General features: G+C 36.3%; 2 protein-coding genes across 5 annotated transcripts in view; both read right to left on the reverse strand.

The window, feature by feature from the left end:
- The window catches only part of LOC107665374 (SLAIN motif-containing protein 2-like), a 24,150-nt gene extending 17,929 nt beyond the window's left edge, over window positions 1-6,221 (reverse strand). For 2 of the 4 annotated variants that reach the window (XM_016456231.1, XM_016456229.1), the window contains exons 1-2: window positions 5,450-6,221; window positions 791-933 (exon numbers count right to left, since the gene is read on the reverse strand). In XM_016456231.1, the coding sequence (XP_016311717.1) occupies window positions 791-933; window positions 5,450-5,919 (613 nt within the window). In that variant the 5' untranslated portion in view covers window positions 5,920-6,221. The remainder of the gene's footprint in view (window positions 1-790; window positions 934-5,449) is intronic. The other 2 variants (XM_016456230.1, XM_016456232.1) reach the window with 2 other exon arrangements.
- Window positions 6,222-8,099: 1,878 nt separating this feature from the next.
- Window positions 8,100-17,590, reverse strand: part of LOC107665412 (anaphase-promoting complex subunit 4-like) — a 10,451-nt gene continuing 960 nt past the window's right edge. Inside the window, exons 4-29 of the mRNA XM_016456287.1 lie at window positions 16,329-16,461; window positions 16,168-16,242; window positions 16,013-16,039; window positions 15,816-15,860; window positions 15,641-15,725; window positions 15,429-15,536; window positions 14,678-14,761; window positions 14,501-14,587; window positions 14,229-14,293; window positions 13,398-13,440; window positions 13,218-13,294; window positions 13,035-13,135; window positions 12,527-12,578; window positions 12,381-12,436; window positions 11,995-12,041; window positions 11,741-11,797; window positions 11,610-11,666; window positions 11,436-11,529; window positions 11,220-11,317; window positions 10,731-10,792; window positions 10,499-10,537; window positions 10,256-10,357; window positions 9,992-10,078; window positions 9,720-9,887; window positions 9,380-9,503; window positions 8,100-8,970 (exon numbers count right to left, since the gene is read on the reverse strand). Coding sequence (XP_016311773.1) covers window positions 8,725-8,970; window positions 9,380-9,503; window positions 9,720-9,887; window positions 9,992-10,078; window positions 10,256-10,357; window positions 10,499-10,537; window positions 10,731-10,792; window positions 11,220-11,317; window positions 11,436-11,529; window positions 11,610-11,666; window positions 11,741-11,797; window positions 11,995-12,041; window positions 12,381-12,436; window positions 12,527-12,578; window positions 13,035-13,135; window positions 13,218-13,294; window positions 13,398-13,440; window positions 14,229-14,293; window positions 14,501-14,587; window positions 14,678-14,761; window positions 15,429-15,536; window positions 15,641-15,725; window positions 15,816-15,860; window positions 16,013-16,039; window positions 16,168-16,242; window positions 16,329-16,461 — 2,219 coding nt within the window. The 3' untranslated portion in view covers window positions 8,100-8,724. The remainder of the gene's footprint in view (window positions 8,971-9,379; window positions 9,504-9,719; window positions 9,888-9,991; window positions 10,079-10,255; window positions 10,358-10,498; window positions 10,538-10,730; window positions 10,793-11,219; window positions 11,318-11,435; window positions 11,530-11,609; window positions 11,667-11,740; window positions 11,798-11,994; window positions 12,042-12,380; window positions 12,437-12,526; window positions 12,579-13,034; window positions 13,136-13,217; window positions 13,295-13,397; window positions 13,441-14,228; window positions 14,294-14,500; window positions 14,588-14,677; window positions 14,762-15,428; window positions 15,537-15,640; window positions 15,726-15,815; window positions 15,861-16,012; window positions 16,040-16,167; window positions 16,243-16,328; window positions 16,462-17,590) is intronic.

The following is a 17,590-nucleotide window of genomic DNA, read 5'->3' on the forward strand; positions in this document are numbered from 1 at the left end:
TTGTGATGTCACACAGACAGGCATCTGAGATCGGCTCGATTTGAGAAAGGGGAAAACATTTAACCAGATTAAAAAAAAAACACTGGGTGGATTTTTATCATTATAGGGTGGTTGTGTACATACACTGCCAACACACATTTCAGTTCAAACAACTTGTAAAAGTGCATGTAGCATCCTATGACCCATTTAAGACATGTCACATGGGCATACCTGACTAAAAACAGCAATAGACTTACTGACTACAAATAAGACTTAAGTCAAATCTTTCATAACTCTTCGCTACCTATAATTAGAGGAGAGATAGATAGATGGTACACAAACACAGCCAAATGTACAGATACTCTTCAAAAACAAGGATTTATCCAAGTGAACTGCCAGGCCACATGTTGAAAACATACACACATGGTGACAGACTGATCTCAGCAAGGAACTGGGGATGGAAGAGAATCAGAGCCAGAAATGGAGCTCAGTGAATGGGTAGAGGGCAAAAGAGAGAGAAGAGAGGAAGAACTGAGATTGAAAAAGAGGAAGTGATAAGTTTGAATAAAATCAACACAGACAGATACAGACTAGGATGGCCAAATAGCCCAGACTCAGATTGACATTTTTCAGCCAGAAATAAAATAACAAGCTGTATCAATTCAAGATATTAAAAATTTTAAACCAACTTAATGCAAAAGCATTTAATGAAAAATCTAAACATATAATCAGAAGTTCTAGGTCAGAATAAAGACTCATAATACAACAGTGGAAGATATTAAATGAAATGAAAATGAAGTGTGTGTGGTACCTGACATGGTAAGGTCGAGTCTGTGTAAGAGAGAGCGTTTGGCAGACTCCATATCAGGACTGGGGTTATCCAGAGCCTGTCTGCACCACACAATCGGACTCAAGGCTTTCTGCAGAGGACTGTTCAATTTTGCCTCGTACAACCTGCAGAAACACAAGCCAGAGGTCAGTCACAAGAAATAAACATGCTCTCATCATATATCTGCCACACAAGCATTTAATCAAGAAACATGCTGAGTGAAGTTTTGAAATGCCTTGATTAACAGAGGTTTTTTCAGCAAAAGCATGCTTTCCCTTTAAATAAAAACTGGCTTACAGGCAAATGAAACGACCCATGAAAAGTTTCTGTAATCCTTAAGGTAAGGTATAAACTGTACTCTGTAATATTGTGCAGGCAGCTTTGCTTAGTCACTGAGACCCGAATTAATAGGACCACATGAAAGCTTGGTGCAGAACTGTTCAGGTCAGCTGATCAGAAGCTTATTTACTACAGGCTAAATACGGGCCATTTGAGAACAGATCATCTCATAGTATGACAGCTGTAGTGGAGAACATTTATTAATATAGAGGGTGATATTGTCAGTTAGCTTTAATAAATTAAATCAATTTCGGTTTATTTTTATAATTTTTTAGTTTGTTTTAGTATCAATATCTGGCAAAATTGCATTGCCGGCACTTAAACTGAAAGCAATCAAAAAAGCAAAAAGCCCATGGACAGGTTTTTGCTGACAGGATACGACATTTGCTAAGCGAAACGCAAAAATTATCATGATATTATCTGTCATAAACGTTATCAACGCTATGTCAAAAAACCGTAGCATTTACCACTAGTACACACAGATCTGTAGAACAAGTAGGTTACAGAATGAAATGAAATACGCAAAAACTAGCCATGAAGAAGTCTATGCCATGCCATGTCATTCAGTATAGTTAAATTTTCACAAATCATGCTATAAACTTGCATAAGAGCACTAGATAAAGTTATAGTTGTTATGTATTGTTGCAATAAACAACTGATAAAATTATCCACCCTTAAATATAGTAGTATTAACAAATTTTGATGCAATAAATAGGGTATGATATAAAAATAATCATCCCTCCAAAACAGAGAAAACATCTTTCACAAACATCTACATGTCTGTCTCCTTTAAAGTGTTTAGTGTATATGAGTTGTATTTGTAGGGGTTATTATAACAAAATTCTTTAACACCAACCCCCATCATCCACCCCCCCACCACTAATTTTCAAAGCCTGGGTACGGCCATGCACCTGACAGTAACATGTGGAACAAAACGTTTTTTACAGACACAATAAAGAATGTATTAGAATGCCCTTCAAGTGTTAGGCCCATTCACATTGACAGCAGTTAAATTACTGCAAGTCATCATGTTGCTGTATTGTTGGTTTATAGTAGTCCTACTTGACTGCAATATCCAACTGCATCAGGCGATTAATTAAAGTAGACAAAAATAGTAGTGTAACATGCATGCTATAAATATCATAATTTAATGCTAACATATACTACAGTTCAAAATTTTTTAGTTGGGAAGTTTTTGAATGCTTCTTATGCTCACCAAGGCTGCATTTATTTGGAAAAAATACAGTGATGCTGCACACTGGTGGTGGATGAGGAGATACCCCCTGACAATGTAAAGCGCTTTGAGTGCCTAGAAAAGCGCTATATAAATGTAATGAATTATTATTATTATTATAAAAATAGTAATATTATGAAATATTATTGCAATGTAAAATAACTGTTTTCCAATTTAAAATATTTTAAAAATGTAAGTTATTCCTGTGATGACAAAGCTGAATTTTCAGCAGTCATTACTCCAGTCTTACGTGTCACATGGTCCTTTAGAAATCATTCTAATATGCTGATCTGGAGCTTGAGACACATTTCTTATTATCATAATATTATAATTATGCATAATTACATTTAAAGGGGTCAAATGATGCGATTTCAATTTTTCCTTTCTCTTTGAAGTGTTACAAGCTCTTGGTGCATATTCCGTCACACGCTTGAGGTATTCGGCCAATCACAACGCACTGGATAGCTGGCCAATCAGAGCACACCTTGCTTTTCAGACCGATGAGCTTTGTAAAAATCGACGCGTTTCAGAAAGGCGGGGCATAGAGAAGAAACAATAATGTACAGTATGTGGAAAATAATGTGTTTTTTTAACCTTAAACCGCATAAACACATTTCATTACACCAAATACACCAAATAATGTTCTTTTTAGCAACATCATATGACCCCTTTAATATTTAATATTTTTCCATTATACATTTTAAGGATGCTTTGATGAATCTAAAATTCAAAAGAACAGCATTTATTTTTTATTTTTTTTGTAAAAATGTAAGTCTTTTACTTTGATCAATATAATGTATCCTTGCTGAATAAAAGTATTAATTTCTTGTTTTTTTTAATGCTTAACATTTTAAAAAAGACCCCAAACGTTTGAATGGTAGTATAAGAATATTGCATAGAGTCAAACTTTGGCACTACACATCCTGGACCACATCACTCAAGTCAATGACTGATTTAATGCTGACACAAACCATTTAGATCAGTCAGACTGGAGTTTAGTTATGACACAGAACCAGACGGATTTATTTATCAGGACTGATGGCAATGTAGGATTGCAGTGATGGTGGCAGAAACTGGCACTTTGGCATTTCTCCTAGTAAGCCGTTCTCCTGCAATATGACAGAAACTGAGATGATCTCCTGGTATAAATGCATTATTCACATCACAAAAAGCACAGATCTGACTTTGAGAGCTGTGCTCTGGCAGCTGCTACATTGATTCAATACAATTATAAACTCATTCTTTTATCTTGTCAACAGATTTGCTAACAGCATGGCTTGAACTCATTTGTGACCTTAAACACCATTAAATCTACAATAAAACAAGCAAACCAAAAACGATCTTATCCTTAAATCATCATGACTACGAATATTAAATCATGTACGTATCCTTGCTGTAATCATTTCTGACATGTTTGGTTTGACAAGTACACTTTCTGTCCTACCAACTATTTGTAGTGGTAAACAGGTGTTAAAGGGGTCATATGATGCTTTTTTAAAGATCATTATTTGGTGTATTTGGTGTAACAGAATATGTTGACATGCTTTAATGTTCAAAAAAAGAGAAAGGAAAACTTGAAATCGCATCATATGACCCCTTTAAGCTCACTGATCTGCTGGACTCCAGCTGTTGCAGGGATTTCCCAGCATTTTGCTGCCACTGAAAGATAGTCAGCCAAACAAGATCGAGGGTTCAGATTACAGCATTCTGAGTCTGTGTAAATTGACCTAAACCACAGAATCTCACAGACACTGATTAAAGCAAACACAAATAATGGATTACACAGACATTAATCCACACAAGATCAAAAACTGTTGAGATGAAGCTGTCTGTGACTTGAGGCAACCAGAAGGCAACAGGATAACATTCATCTACACAAGCACTTTTTTGAAAGAGAAATACTTTAAGGATGCATTAAATTGATCAAAAGTGAGAGTAAAACCTTTAATGTTACAAAAGATTTCAAATAAGTGCTCATTATTTTTACACTCCAGTCGTACATATCAGAACTGAGGCACACCAACAGGTGACAACATGCTCATTCTGCCAATAGTGTACATTTAGCTGGCACTTATTCTTCCCAACAGTGGTTTTGGACTTTAAACAGACACCCATCAGCCTGACTGGACTGTTTGTCATTGCAGGTTGTTTCATCACTCCAGGAGGAACTGCTTGTTTGAACATTTTATTCTTCCACTGTTACCCACTCTGTTTGGACCAGCAGACCGCACACATGCTGATCCACACCATCACTCTGGACTGCTGTTTTCAAAATGTTTGGTTTCTTGAGCTTGCTTGAGCAAAGTCCAATATAATTTCATCACATTTTTATTGTCATTATTAGTAGCAGTAACTTCAGATTATTGCTTCTCATATGACTGCACATCTTTGCAATGATACTTCTCAGTATTCTATTCATCTCGTTTATTTCCTAAAAAACCTGACTGCACTATTAAAGTTCACGTTATTTGAAACAAATGAGCTAGATACAATGCAGATCATGCAGAAAAGTATGTACATCTGTTGTAACTAATCTGCTCGATCATATCTGAGGCCTTATCTAAAGGACATTCGTATGCAAATACATAATTTGTGTGTGATTCTAATGACATCACTGAAGCATGACACCATGGCTGTCATTCAGCAGATTAATAAAGGTACTGAAATAATATGAAGGGCAGATGAGAAGGACCCACATATCAGAAGCAAAGTTCTGTAAGACAGGCCGTAGTGCGAACTGAATACATGCAGTCAGCAAATTGTTGCTCCTAAATGCTCACACGTAAGACACTAATAATCTTAAACAGATGACAGCCGTGTTGCTATCAATGCATTGAATAAACTAACCCCAGCCCTTGCTTAGCTAAAGAGACTTGTGTGCATCAACAATGCATCAAGCGCATTCCTCCAAATACGCGTCATTCTCTGTGGCGTCTGCACGCACCTGTCAAACACATGAAGGGTGTGTGTGTGTGTGTGTGTGTGTGTGTGTATGAGAGAGAGAGAGAGAGAGAGAGGTTACTCCTCTGATCGGGGTTAACACCTTCGCCTCCTGGCAGGTTACTCACCAGCTGTCTTCCTCTTCGTTCAGGCAATCCATGTCCTCCAAATCGAGAATCTCCACCTCGTCCAGCACCGAAGTGTCTCCGTCTTCGATAAAATCCAGCGAATCGTAATAAGACGCGAGACTCGTGTTCGAGGCGACACAAGAAGCGCTGTCACTGTCATAACCCCCTCCGTAACTGCTGCCGTGATATGACCGTCTGGGGCTCAGCCGAGAGATTTCCAAAACCCCTCCGAAACCCCTCGATCCGCCGAACCCCACCCCAGTGAACCCGGCGAGCCCCGCCGCGGCTCCCGGAGAATCATAACCGGCGCTCACGGGTCTGGTGTTCCCCGACAGTCCACCGGAAGAGGAGGAAGAGAGCAGACTGGAACGGCTCCGGAGCTGCTCGTTCTGCTGCTCGAGTTTCTTCACTAAGTCTTGAAGCTTCCGCACCTCCAAGTCCGCGTTGATGTTTGAGTTGATATCCTCCATGGCAAAAGCAACGATATGTCCGCGCGCCTGTTGTATCCGTTAGGTTTGTTTAACTACCGTCAAAGTCAGCAAGTTCGCGAGCCTCTGTCGCAAGGTCTTTAAAGCGAGCACTGTCAACGCCGCGGCTCGAAAGTTACTAATCTTGTCGTCGTCGTCATCTTCTCCGGGAACTCGCGCACACCGTAAGCTCCGTCGCCATCTTTACTGCCCGCCGCCAGTCAGTCGCTCACTGGGAGATCTTGAAGCTCGAAGTGAGACGTCATCGCGTGACTCAGCGGGAACGAGCACGTTTTGGGAGCGACCCTTCCCTGGAACCAGGAACGCGCACTTTAACCCTCTCGACACACACTAAAGCAGGCTACTTGTACTTTATTAATGTACTTACGTATTATTGTGGGGATTTTGCACTTTTCCTGGATACTATTGTAACCAACTATTTGTACTAACTTACTAAATTACATTTCTAAGGCAAACGAATTATTTTACTCTTTACAATTTATTTTGGACATTTACAAAGTATTTTTTGCAGGTTACTATCGATTAAAACATTCCCCATTTAATACATCTTGCGGAGCAAACAAACCAGTCCTCAATTATGCTTCAGGCTAAATTTTAATAGCACTGATACCAATTTCAGTGTAAACTGTATTTGCACAACAAATATTCATTTGACCTTGTGAAGAGATGCCTCATCAATCACCACAACAGAATATATGACCCAAAGCTATATTTTGTCGTTGTAACTATATTTAAATGTCAAAAAAGTGTACAGTTAGCTGCTGGTGAATTCAATTATATAAGTATATTTTAGTATATTTCTTATTTTAATTCACCCCTCAACACCTGTTTGTTTCCTTTGAGGAACCAGGATTCACACAGTCTTGGAAAACCTTGATATCTGACTAAGCCTAATTGTAAAAGTGGGATTTCTAGACCTTTCTAGAAAAGTCATGTAAATTAATAAAATCTGGCACAAATTTTTAGCTCCTAGAGTACCTTAAATGTAATGAATTTTTATTTATTTATTTATTTTTATTTACTGAAACTAGTAGTGTCCATGGACTAAATTACGTTTTGAAAACAAAAAATAGGGCTAGGGGGCCTTTGAATATTGTTGTGGGCAATGGGGGGCCTTGGAGTCAAAAAGAGTGAGGTGAGAGCCACTGCCCTGGAGCCTTAGTCAGAACATTGAGAAAACAGAGACCGGTTGCATTACAAAGTTTTTGTATTAAAAGTACTGTATAGAAAATATCTATACAGTATCAAGAGCTCAGGAAAAACCTAAGGAATATGCTTAAGGCCTACTTTTTTTTCCACAAAAAAAATATATTTTTACTTTGATTAAAGTTGAAAACAGTAGTACCTGAACACACCACATATGGTATAGGCTGAACAACTACATCTTTGCATGTTCAAAGTTTGCATCTAATATTTGCATAGGCTGTTTCTGAGATGCATGCTGAAATACTTTAGCTTCATTAGATTTTTGTCTCATTTTTTCAATGAGACACTGAATTTTTTTGTGTTTAATGGCAAAACCAGCATGTTTGTAGGAAGAAAACTGACATAAACTAAGTTTAGGATTTAATTTTAGTTAAGAGTCCCAGCGACTGAACTTCAAAAGTTTTCGTCATTTTATTTCCAGGTGAGCAAGAAAGAAAGACTAAGAGAGGTTGTTATTATACTAGAGCAGGGTTTTCAACCTTTCCAGACCCAAGGGCCATCAACTCCCAGCTAATCCAGGACCCCCCCAGTATAATAGTAAAAAAAAATTAACTCACTCTAGTAATATTAACAGTCTAATAGAGAGCAACAGTGCATACCCACTTTTTCATCAACCTTGGTTCTGGAAGTATGTTTCTTCTAGGGATTTTTAAAAAGTCTTTGTAAAAGAGTTATAAGCCATGAACCAAACCTAGCAACTATGAGGTGAATCACATTACAAACTTTGATTTGAAGCAAAAACGTAATTGAAAATCAGACAAAAAGACAAAGCTACAAGACTACTCATTGGTTTAAATGAGGTAAAGAACTACAATCCCCTGAAGCATTACAAATGACAATAAAATGAAAAACAATAGTGTATCTTCTGTTTATTGCAAAAACCGTAAGTATTTAGACAATGTAGTGAAACTCAAGTCTACAAAAATCACAATACTTCATGGAAGTGGGTAGGCACTCAAATGTTCTGTTATTTTGCTTGTCACCATTCCGATATTTGGTGGAGAGAATCATGGGTACTGTAGTTTTTCACCAGGAATTTTGCTGCTGAACAATTATTTTAAAAAGAAGTAAAAAAAAAAATACGGGCTGATGGTTTCAACAGAAGCATATACCATCAAATAACAATCCCGATGGAGGAAAAGAATGATACTGTTGCACTCTGTAAAAGTAGTTTTATTTTACATGGAGGCAGCCATGTTTGGGTCACATGACTAGCTGAATACTACTCACTTTATCTCTGTAAAGCTGTTATTTGAAACTTTCAGTCATAGAATATAAATGAATCATGGTTGACTGTGAATAGCGCATTTCTACAGTGCAGTATCTTCATGGACCTCAGGTGTCCACCGACCCCAGCTGAAAACCCTAATCCTAAGGGAGACACTGATATATTAAATTAAAGTTTTGATTGATACGACCCAAGATCATTATACAGTAAATCCATTTATTTACAAATGAGAATGTGAAATGTTCAACAGATAATCTTTATCACAAAATATTTTTAATACAAAAAGAACAAGACCAGAAATAACAGAGTCCATAGTTCAGTTGTGGAGAACATGTTGGATCTCAGGTCAGAGTTCAAAGCGTGTCTGATCCTGCAGTCTCATCCAAAATGTCTCCTGACCCTTGACCTGCCACCTGAGCATCTTCAGCCCCCCCTGCTCCATCTCCACCTTCCCCAGCATCACTCTGATTTGTCATTGTGTCCTCAAGTCTGTCCTGGTCTGAGCTCATTTCCTGTGACTCATCAGCACGCTCTTCCTCCTCCTCTTCCTCCTCTGCATCCATCTCGAACACACGTACATGTCTCAGATTGGCACTGAGCTGATGAGAGAGAGATAAGAGATTTATTTACCATTTACATGCTTTACAATTAGTTGAATTCTTGATTATGATTGCTCAAAATTATATTAATTTCATTATTTTTAAATAATTAAATATTTGGAAAACAAATTAAGCACATAAATGGCAGCAATATTACATTTATTTTCAATAATGAAACTTTTTCCTTAGACTTTGTTAAAAACAGTTATAAATTATTTTGAAATAAATGATTGAAAATGAATGCACAGTAATGGAAGTGATATTACATTAATTTTCAACAATTCGACAGTTTTGTAATAATTATTCTTTATGTTTATGTTTTTTAAATATATTTATACATCAATCAATATTTTCAATATAAACTATTCTCCTAAATGGCTAAAATTTTCCTCAAGTTGTAGAGTCTTACCACGCAGGCCACCTTGCGGATCCCATTAACTGCCACAAACTGAGCTTTGAGGTTGTCCATCTCTCTGCTCTGGTTTCCCCAGGCCAAACACTGGACTGGGATCCCTTCAGTCTGCTGCTCCAGCCTAACACACACCACAACAAAGACAACACATCAAAAGAGTGCTAATTCAGGACATTCAATAGTGGAGAGCCACAATGTCAAACTAAGCTTAACTGTATTACAATCTAGTATATTGCTGGAACGGCTACTGCAATACATGTATAATGCTACAATTCTTTAAGAAATAATTCCATACAAAATGAAAGGTTACTGGTGTAAATCAACAAGTATGCTGTACCTAAGCGTAAGGTCCCAAGTGAACTCTTCATTCCAGCTCAAAACAGAGTTTAGATGAAGCTGAGCAAGGACGCGCATCTTATTCTCGTCATCTTCCCGACTTCGCAATACCACTGTTAATGTCTCGTCATCATAAAAACGGGCATCAAGACAACTGTAGGAACTGTCACTAAAAAACAATTTGTTTTAATCATGCACGCATATATCATCAAAGATTAAATAATGGCAATATTTTCATAGTACGGGATTTTTTACTCCCACTGATGAACTCACGCAGAAGTTGGCACAGGTGTTTCATCATCTATACTAGAATTGAGAGGAGTATTGAAGTTTAGGGCCACCAGACCATTAGGGACAGACCTGAAACACACATACACAAATTCAGTCATGATAAAGTCATGATAAAGTTTCAGAAACCTTTTAAGAAGAATTTTTGCTGGATGTTAATTCAGTTAGAGGTGATGGAAAAAAAACAATTCATTATATTTTCTTTGTAATCAAATACAACAGAGAACAGAATAAAAGAGGTATGTGTACCTGCTGGGGTCTGTTGCTCTCCTCAGAATATAGATTTTAGAGGGCGAGATCTCTGGCATGCAGAACACTACATGATGCATACCAGCCTTCTTATCATTCCACCTGCATTAAAACGCACTCTTATCATCAACAACATACTGTTATCTCTTTATGGACGTCACTGACAAGCACTATAGCCTCAGAATTCACCATTACAAAACAGTATTCTTAGCCTAATTATAAGGATATGACTGGTCCACTTACAGTGAAGGCAGCTCAAACAATCTCGGTGTATTTTCAGAGCTATCAAAAAGAAACCACAGAAATCATCATATTGTCAACAGTAAGCCCTGGTTCTTTAACTCAAATCAAACCATCAGTTATTTCCTGACAAATCATTAGTAGTACTAAAACCACAAAATCCAAAAGCAGGTGTACTATTAAATGTTTAGGTTGTGTATGGTAAATCACAGACTGAATCTAGAATATGGATTACCTCTCAGGAACAGTGTACAATCGCAAACACACAGCTTGTGTTACTGAATGCCCAATCACCTCCTGAAAAACACACACAGATGTATGATTAGGATTCAGATGCATTAGTGCTCTGGGAAAGAATGGTCAGCAGGAAGGGTGAAGCAATCCAGATAATGTAGTTAATGCTTCTGATATATATATGTGCTGGAGACCGATAATGGATGGAGTTTGTATGTGAGAAAGCAAGTTGGAGCATCTTCTGAAAAAGAGAACGGGATGGACGTCAAAAGAGGACAGGATGAATGTCCAATTTTGTGAAGGAGAAAACACTGTACAGTTTTGAGTGGAGGTAATATTTTCATGTTGGGTCAAAGCAGAACATGTAAAACTGTTGTCCTGGAGTATTAAAGTTGTGTCTAACCCTGTCAATGTGATTCCATTTACAGAGCTAGAGAGATAGTATTGAAGTTTGTTTGTGCGCTTGTGTGTGTGTGTTTGTTAGACTCACGGCTGGTTTCTGTAAGCACAGATCAATGGACCCCTCCATCATTCTCTTGACAAAGTGCAGAGACTTCTGTGGGTACGTGGGGAAGAGCAGCGGACTGTCTGCAACCAAATCAAACATAGAAGTAATTAATTTCTCATATTCAATTTGATATTTTTTCGCAAAACAATAAGATAACATTAGCAGTCTTGTGGTTTAACAATGAAGGTGTAATTTTACCTTTTAGGTGAGTGCTCTGCTTTACAAATGTCACCCACTGGTTGCCCTCCATGTTGGGTGGAGATATCAAGTCTTCATCTTCATCCTTCAAGTACTGCAAAAAACAACAACAGACCAAGTATGTAATGAAATGAGGAAAATAATTCCCACTAGAATATGTATGAAGGTCCTCACCTGTCCGACACGCTCAACGTTGAAATACTTCCCTTTCCGATCAAATAGCTCCTCATTCTGAAATGGGGGAAAGAATATGTTTCACCAAATGTTTGTTTAATGTTAAAATAATGTGCTTTTCTTTCACTCACAGCACTGAAATGTTCAGACAGGAAGTCAGCCACAAAAGCCAGATCCTTCTGAGTCATCTGAAACACAAATATGTTTTGTATACATTTGTAGAAATGTTATTTTAATATTTATTATCTATATTTATAATTTATACATTTTTATATATTATGTTTAGATTATTTGCTTGATTACATTTCCCACCACCACCACCACTTTTTCACCCACACTCTTTTATTCTCTTTATGTCTATTGATTTCTGATTCTGATATCACACCTTGTTAAGCTCAGGAGGAACGTGATCTTCTGACATACGAAGCATTGCTGTGAAAAGCAAAAACTGTTACAACACAATACAAAAACAATATTAATCTGTTCCAAAACATAATGAGGCCGCATTTTAAGGCACACTCCTGATATGCAAGCTGATACAAGCTGACAACAGCCACCACATGGAAAAAAAAAAATCCATTATGGCTAAAATAAGAATGTTGATTGTAAATTAACTACATTCAATACCAGCAAGTAACAATTAAAAAAAACATTTCAGTATAATTGAATATTAGTTGCAGCAAGGCAGGACACTAGGCTTTGACTATCTTAAAGTTGACTTTTTTTTCTTTTTTTTTTTAAAGCTAAAGCTCTCACAAAACTGCAGCTTACCAACATACAGCCATCTGAAAAAGGCTTTGAAGTTCTTCATACTCTTATCAATAACTCTGGAATCAAGACAATCAGTTGAGAGTTTAATAATGACATTTAGAGAACAGACATCCAAGATAAAGTGGGTAGAATAAGATTAAACTCACTGTAAAAGTTCATTGGCCTTCAGGGTAAAAGAGCCCACAGCTACGATGGCATCTAAACCATGAACAAAAGAGAACGCATAAACATTTCATTCTACTTGCTAAAACAACTGTTTTTAGTTACGGAAGAGTAACTAAAGTTCTGCAATGCAGAACTAAATGCCTCCGATGAATCTGAGCTCAGCTCAACTAAAACTAATATTTATTAAAAAAAAAAATTTGTACAAACATTAGATAAAAAATGTATGAAAATGAGAAATGTTGCCTTGGCAACTAATTTAATTCCATTTAATTTAAGTTTAAATTAAAACTCTAATATAAATAAAACAAAAACTGAAAAATAAATTAATGCTATATAGAAAAAACTAATAAAAATGACAAAAGCATATAACAAAACTACTAAAACTTAAACTAAACTTAAAATAAAGACTGAAAAAGCTGATTCAAAGATTAATAAATCCTATAACAGTATATAAATAATACTAAAATATAACACTGGACTATAAAATACCCTCGATGGCTGCAGGATCCAGGCCGAGAGGTTGAAACTTCTGCTTCCAGAGCGCCATTCCTTTGACCTCACTCAGATGATACAGCAGTGCCTCAGAGCCACTGTGTGCACAGCAAACACTCTCAGTGCACATGCCGAACTGCAACAATCTGGTGCTTGTTAAGGCTAGTGAATGATACGCACCTCTGCAAGTGACTGATAACAAGTTTCTGGATGCTGGAATAGGAAGAATCAATGGACTGACCCAACATCTTCAAGCCCTGAGTGGATAAACAACAAAATGATGAACGCAGTTGGTAATAGTTGCATGATTACTGACAGTGGGCTAACTAATGTAGTCAACCTAATTCCAGGTAGATTTACCTTGACTGTGAGTTGATTCATAAGAAGAGCCTGAAGTTCAGGGCTGAAAGAGAAGTTTTTGACTCAGAAATCAGAATATATACACAGTATATATATATATATATATATATATATACACACAGTTCTACAAAAATATTTATCATATCATTGTCTGGGTTGGTTATACTAAAACAGGGTTCCTGAAGGGCCAATGCGCTGCAGAGTTTAGCTCCAACCTTGATCAAACTTACTTACCTGTGATTTTCTAATGATCCTGAAGACATTGATTAGCATGCTTCCAACCCAGGCTGAGATCTACAAAACCAACAGACACCTGCAAAGCTGTTTTCCTGTTTATCCAGATCTTAAACCTTCCCACACATACATTCATTTTGCATGCCTGTATACTTGTTATTTCTATTATATCCTATGTATGTTTTGTAATTCTGACTGTAGCTATAAATTTAAGAACATATGGTGCCTCCTGCTGGCCATTTAAAGTAAACACAAGCACAAGTAGATTTAAGCTTGCAAAAATATGAATTATATTTAATCTAAAACATTTTATATTAAATAATGTGTTAAAAAATAAATATTAAACATTATGATTTATATATATATATATAATATTTATATTAAATAAATATTATGGGTTCATTATAGTCAAATATTATAAATTAATGTGATTTTACAAACATTACTCATGTGAAAAAAATATTTTTGCAAACAGAATAAACAGAAACTTAAAATGTACAACAAACACCACTCTTTCCACCACAGCTTAACGCCACAATTGCCACTGTAATATGACAATATGTGCTCTTCAAAAACTATCATTTATGAATTGTGCACCTGGCATGTCCCCATAACAGTAGCTCCAGAAACTCATCTTGAACCTGAGTGCTCGTGTTCTTTTCCTGTAAAACAACATTGTCATTCATTGAGAGAAACCATCAACTGTCTCTTAGAACTCTAATAAATGACAAACAGAGCCATTTACGATGGCATCAATGGATCACAGTCCATTACTGCACTTGTAGGTGTTTAAAGACTAATGAATGCCATCCCGTTTGATGTCTTTTATAGGCTTGTTTGTGATTGCCTCGCATGTGATGAACTCTAACCTGGACAAACTTAGTGAGGCGAAGGTCCATCTGCATAAGAATTTCCTCCCATGCTTCACACATACAGGTGAGAGAGAGACGCAGATACTAAAACAACAAAGAAAGAGAATGAAAGATACTCTGTGTGCATAAAAAAAAAGGATACAACTTCTATGAGACGCCAGTGATGACTCTCACCTGTAGCAGCGTGGAAATGTGTGTAAACTTGCGTGCCATCTTGGTCAACTCAGGCAAACATGAAGACAGCAGTCCAGTGTCCAGCTGCAACACAGTCACTGTAGTGTTAACCACTGATATCAACCTCATACATTCCATTCAATGCAGACGCCACATGTAACCTGGTAGTATAAGGTTATGTGTGACTCAACCTGGTTGCACTTTGTTTACTTGCACATCAACCTTCAATAAATAAGTTACATAAACTTATAGTACTGATATAATTACACCATAATTAAATTTGCTGGAGTTCAACTGGTGTTGATTCAGCACTTTGTGGACTGAAACGTTACATTTGTCAGACTAAGAAAAGAGAAAGTAACTGATCCACCATCTTGATGTTATTTTTGGGGCATAAAGATAAAATATGACCTGACATCATAATGGCAAAAAAAACCTCTCCAAAAAAATAAATGATATTTATTAATTCATGAAATCTAATATAGTCACATGTAATGAAGGTGTAAGAAAAATATATCATAACTTTGACTTCATAGTTACACCACAAGATTTTTTAGAGTCATTACATATAAACTGTTCTTAAATATGGTGTAAATGTTTTTCGGAACCATATGACACCAACATGAATACAAAGAGTACATTTCTAAGAATCTGGCACGTTTTTTTAAAGCATTTTTTTCCCTTTTTCGTTAGTGCTGACAATGTCAATGTTGGGATAAAAATAATGTTTATTAGTGTTTTCAGACTTTACCTGTATGTAATGTATCTCAGGGTTGTCTTCTGCAGATCTAATCTCGGTTATAACAGAGAGGGACCTGAGGTCACTAGACAGCCCAAGACTACGGCACGTCCCTGAGATCTGAGAGGCACATGAAGTAAATAATACATTACTAACTTTCTGCTTTTACTTTTTTTTACTACTTTATTTACTTAATTTTTATTAATGAAAATGTTATATCTTACTCCACTCGGCGTAGCAATCTTATACAGGCCATATGCATACAGCTCCACAAATCCAGATGGTCCCCCCACCACCAGGATATTGAGCCTGCAAATAAACATCACACATTATCAGTCACAATACAACATCAGAAAACTCTCAATCTTAACCAAGCAGATCAGTACATAAAACACTGACCTCACTTCCCCCAAAAGGTTTGTGACTTCATCCGATTTCTCTTCACTGCAAAAGACAAAAAAATAACACATAAGAATTAAGCAGAGCGGACACACAGTCAAACTGACACATGCCGCATGCAGATGACCAATCATAAAGAGTATGACAAAGAAAAAGACAAATAATCAGCATATTAAGCATATAAAATGTCCTCTTACCTAAATATCTTTGATGTGGTGCTGTAGCTGAACACAAACACAGCACAAAGGAAAATGGCAAAGTACTAAAAACAATTACAAAATATAAAAACTAAAGAGTGACCAGTACTTCTCATTCAGCCATCTGCAAGACAAACAAAAGCTCAGAATCTCACCTCTTAGGTAAAGTGGGTAACTTTGGAAGAAAACGACTGGACTCATCTTCAGACTCGCTGAATGAGGACAATGTGCTAGAGAAGAAAAAATAAACCAGATTAATGAAACCACGTAATCAATAGAGAAAGAAAATGGATCCTCTCTATGTAAAAACTCACACCTGCTGTCACCGTGCACCTCCGTCCAGTGCATGCAGGATGCTGGGTATTCAACAGGGAACAGGTGGAGGATTTCTGCCTTCTCTGCATCGCACAGCACCACTTGCTTTGTGTCTCCCACACTGAATGCCAGGACTGCAGACAGCAATCATATAACATGACAATGGTGGCTTGGTAGATACCTCAGTATATGGTTGAAATTTAATTTGAGGTTTTTAGTCATGTAATATAAACAATAAGACATTAAACATTGCTTTAAATCTAGGGTTTTAGTTGTGAAATCTGCAATGAATCAGCAGCAGCACTTGTTTGACGATGAAATTTGTTCTACAAGACGATCATAAAAGGTTAGATAGAAATATATACAAGATATTTATGTAACAATAGTAACAAAAAGAACAATGATAACAAGCACAAGACAATATAAAGTTCTATGTACATTTAGAAAAATAAATAATAAAATTAATCTGTAATACTAAATGGCAATTTAAAAAAAGTTTATATTTTGGACACATCTGGTTAATTTGGACCTGGGCATGTTATAAATTAGAAATTATATAAAAAGTGGCCATAAGATGAATAAATTACATGAATGGTGTATTCATGAGTGAATGAATAAAATTAAAGTACACTTCAATAAGACTGAAGTAACATGTCTCAATGTTATCTTAATCTTAATTACGGATGCCACAATTACATAATCGTTCAAAGCAGCAATTAATCGTTCAAAGTCCACTTATGTTATTCTGCATGCTTAAGATCCTTTTTTTTTCTTTCTACATGTTATCTTAAGGGTTTTTCCATTGTTTTAATTTTAGTTTTAGTATAACATTATAATACCATTTATATTTTTACCTTTTTATTAAAGAGAAACCAATCCGATGTATAGTTGACATTTGAGGCTTAATACTATAGAAAAGCAATAAAAGTTTTTCAGTTAGTGTTTTCAGCTTGTTTATTTTCATATAAAAATATGGCATGCAGTTGCTTCAAACAAAGGTGTAAACATCATTAATTTAATCGTAAATTAATAATCGCAATTACAATTTCAAAGGAATAATCGACAATTATGATTTTTGTCATAATCGTGCAGCCCTAGTATCAATAGATATTATTAGTTTTTATTAATATTCTTAAAAAAAAAAAAAAATTTTTTTTTAAATTAAAACTAAAAGAGTTTTAATTTTACTACAATGTTTCCATATCCGTCTCAAACACCTCTCTTAAACCAGTGGAGTGCCCCCCCCCCCCCCCCAAACAAAAT

The sequence above is a fragment of the Sinocyclocheilus anshuiensis genome, unplaced genomic scaffold, assembly GCF_001515605.1.
Source record: "Sinocyclocheilus anshuiensis isolate Anshui unplaced genomic scaffold, SAMN03320099.WGS_v1.1 scaffold199, whole genome shotgun sequence".
Classification (NCBI taxonomy): Eukaryota; Metazoa; Chordata; class Actinopteri; order Cypriniformes; family Cyprinidae; genus Sinocyclocheilus; species Sinocyclocheilus anshuiensis.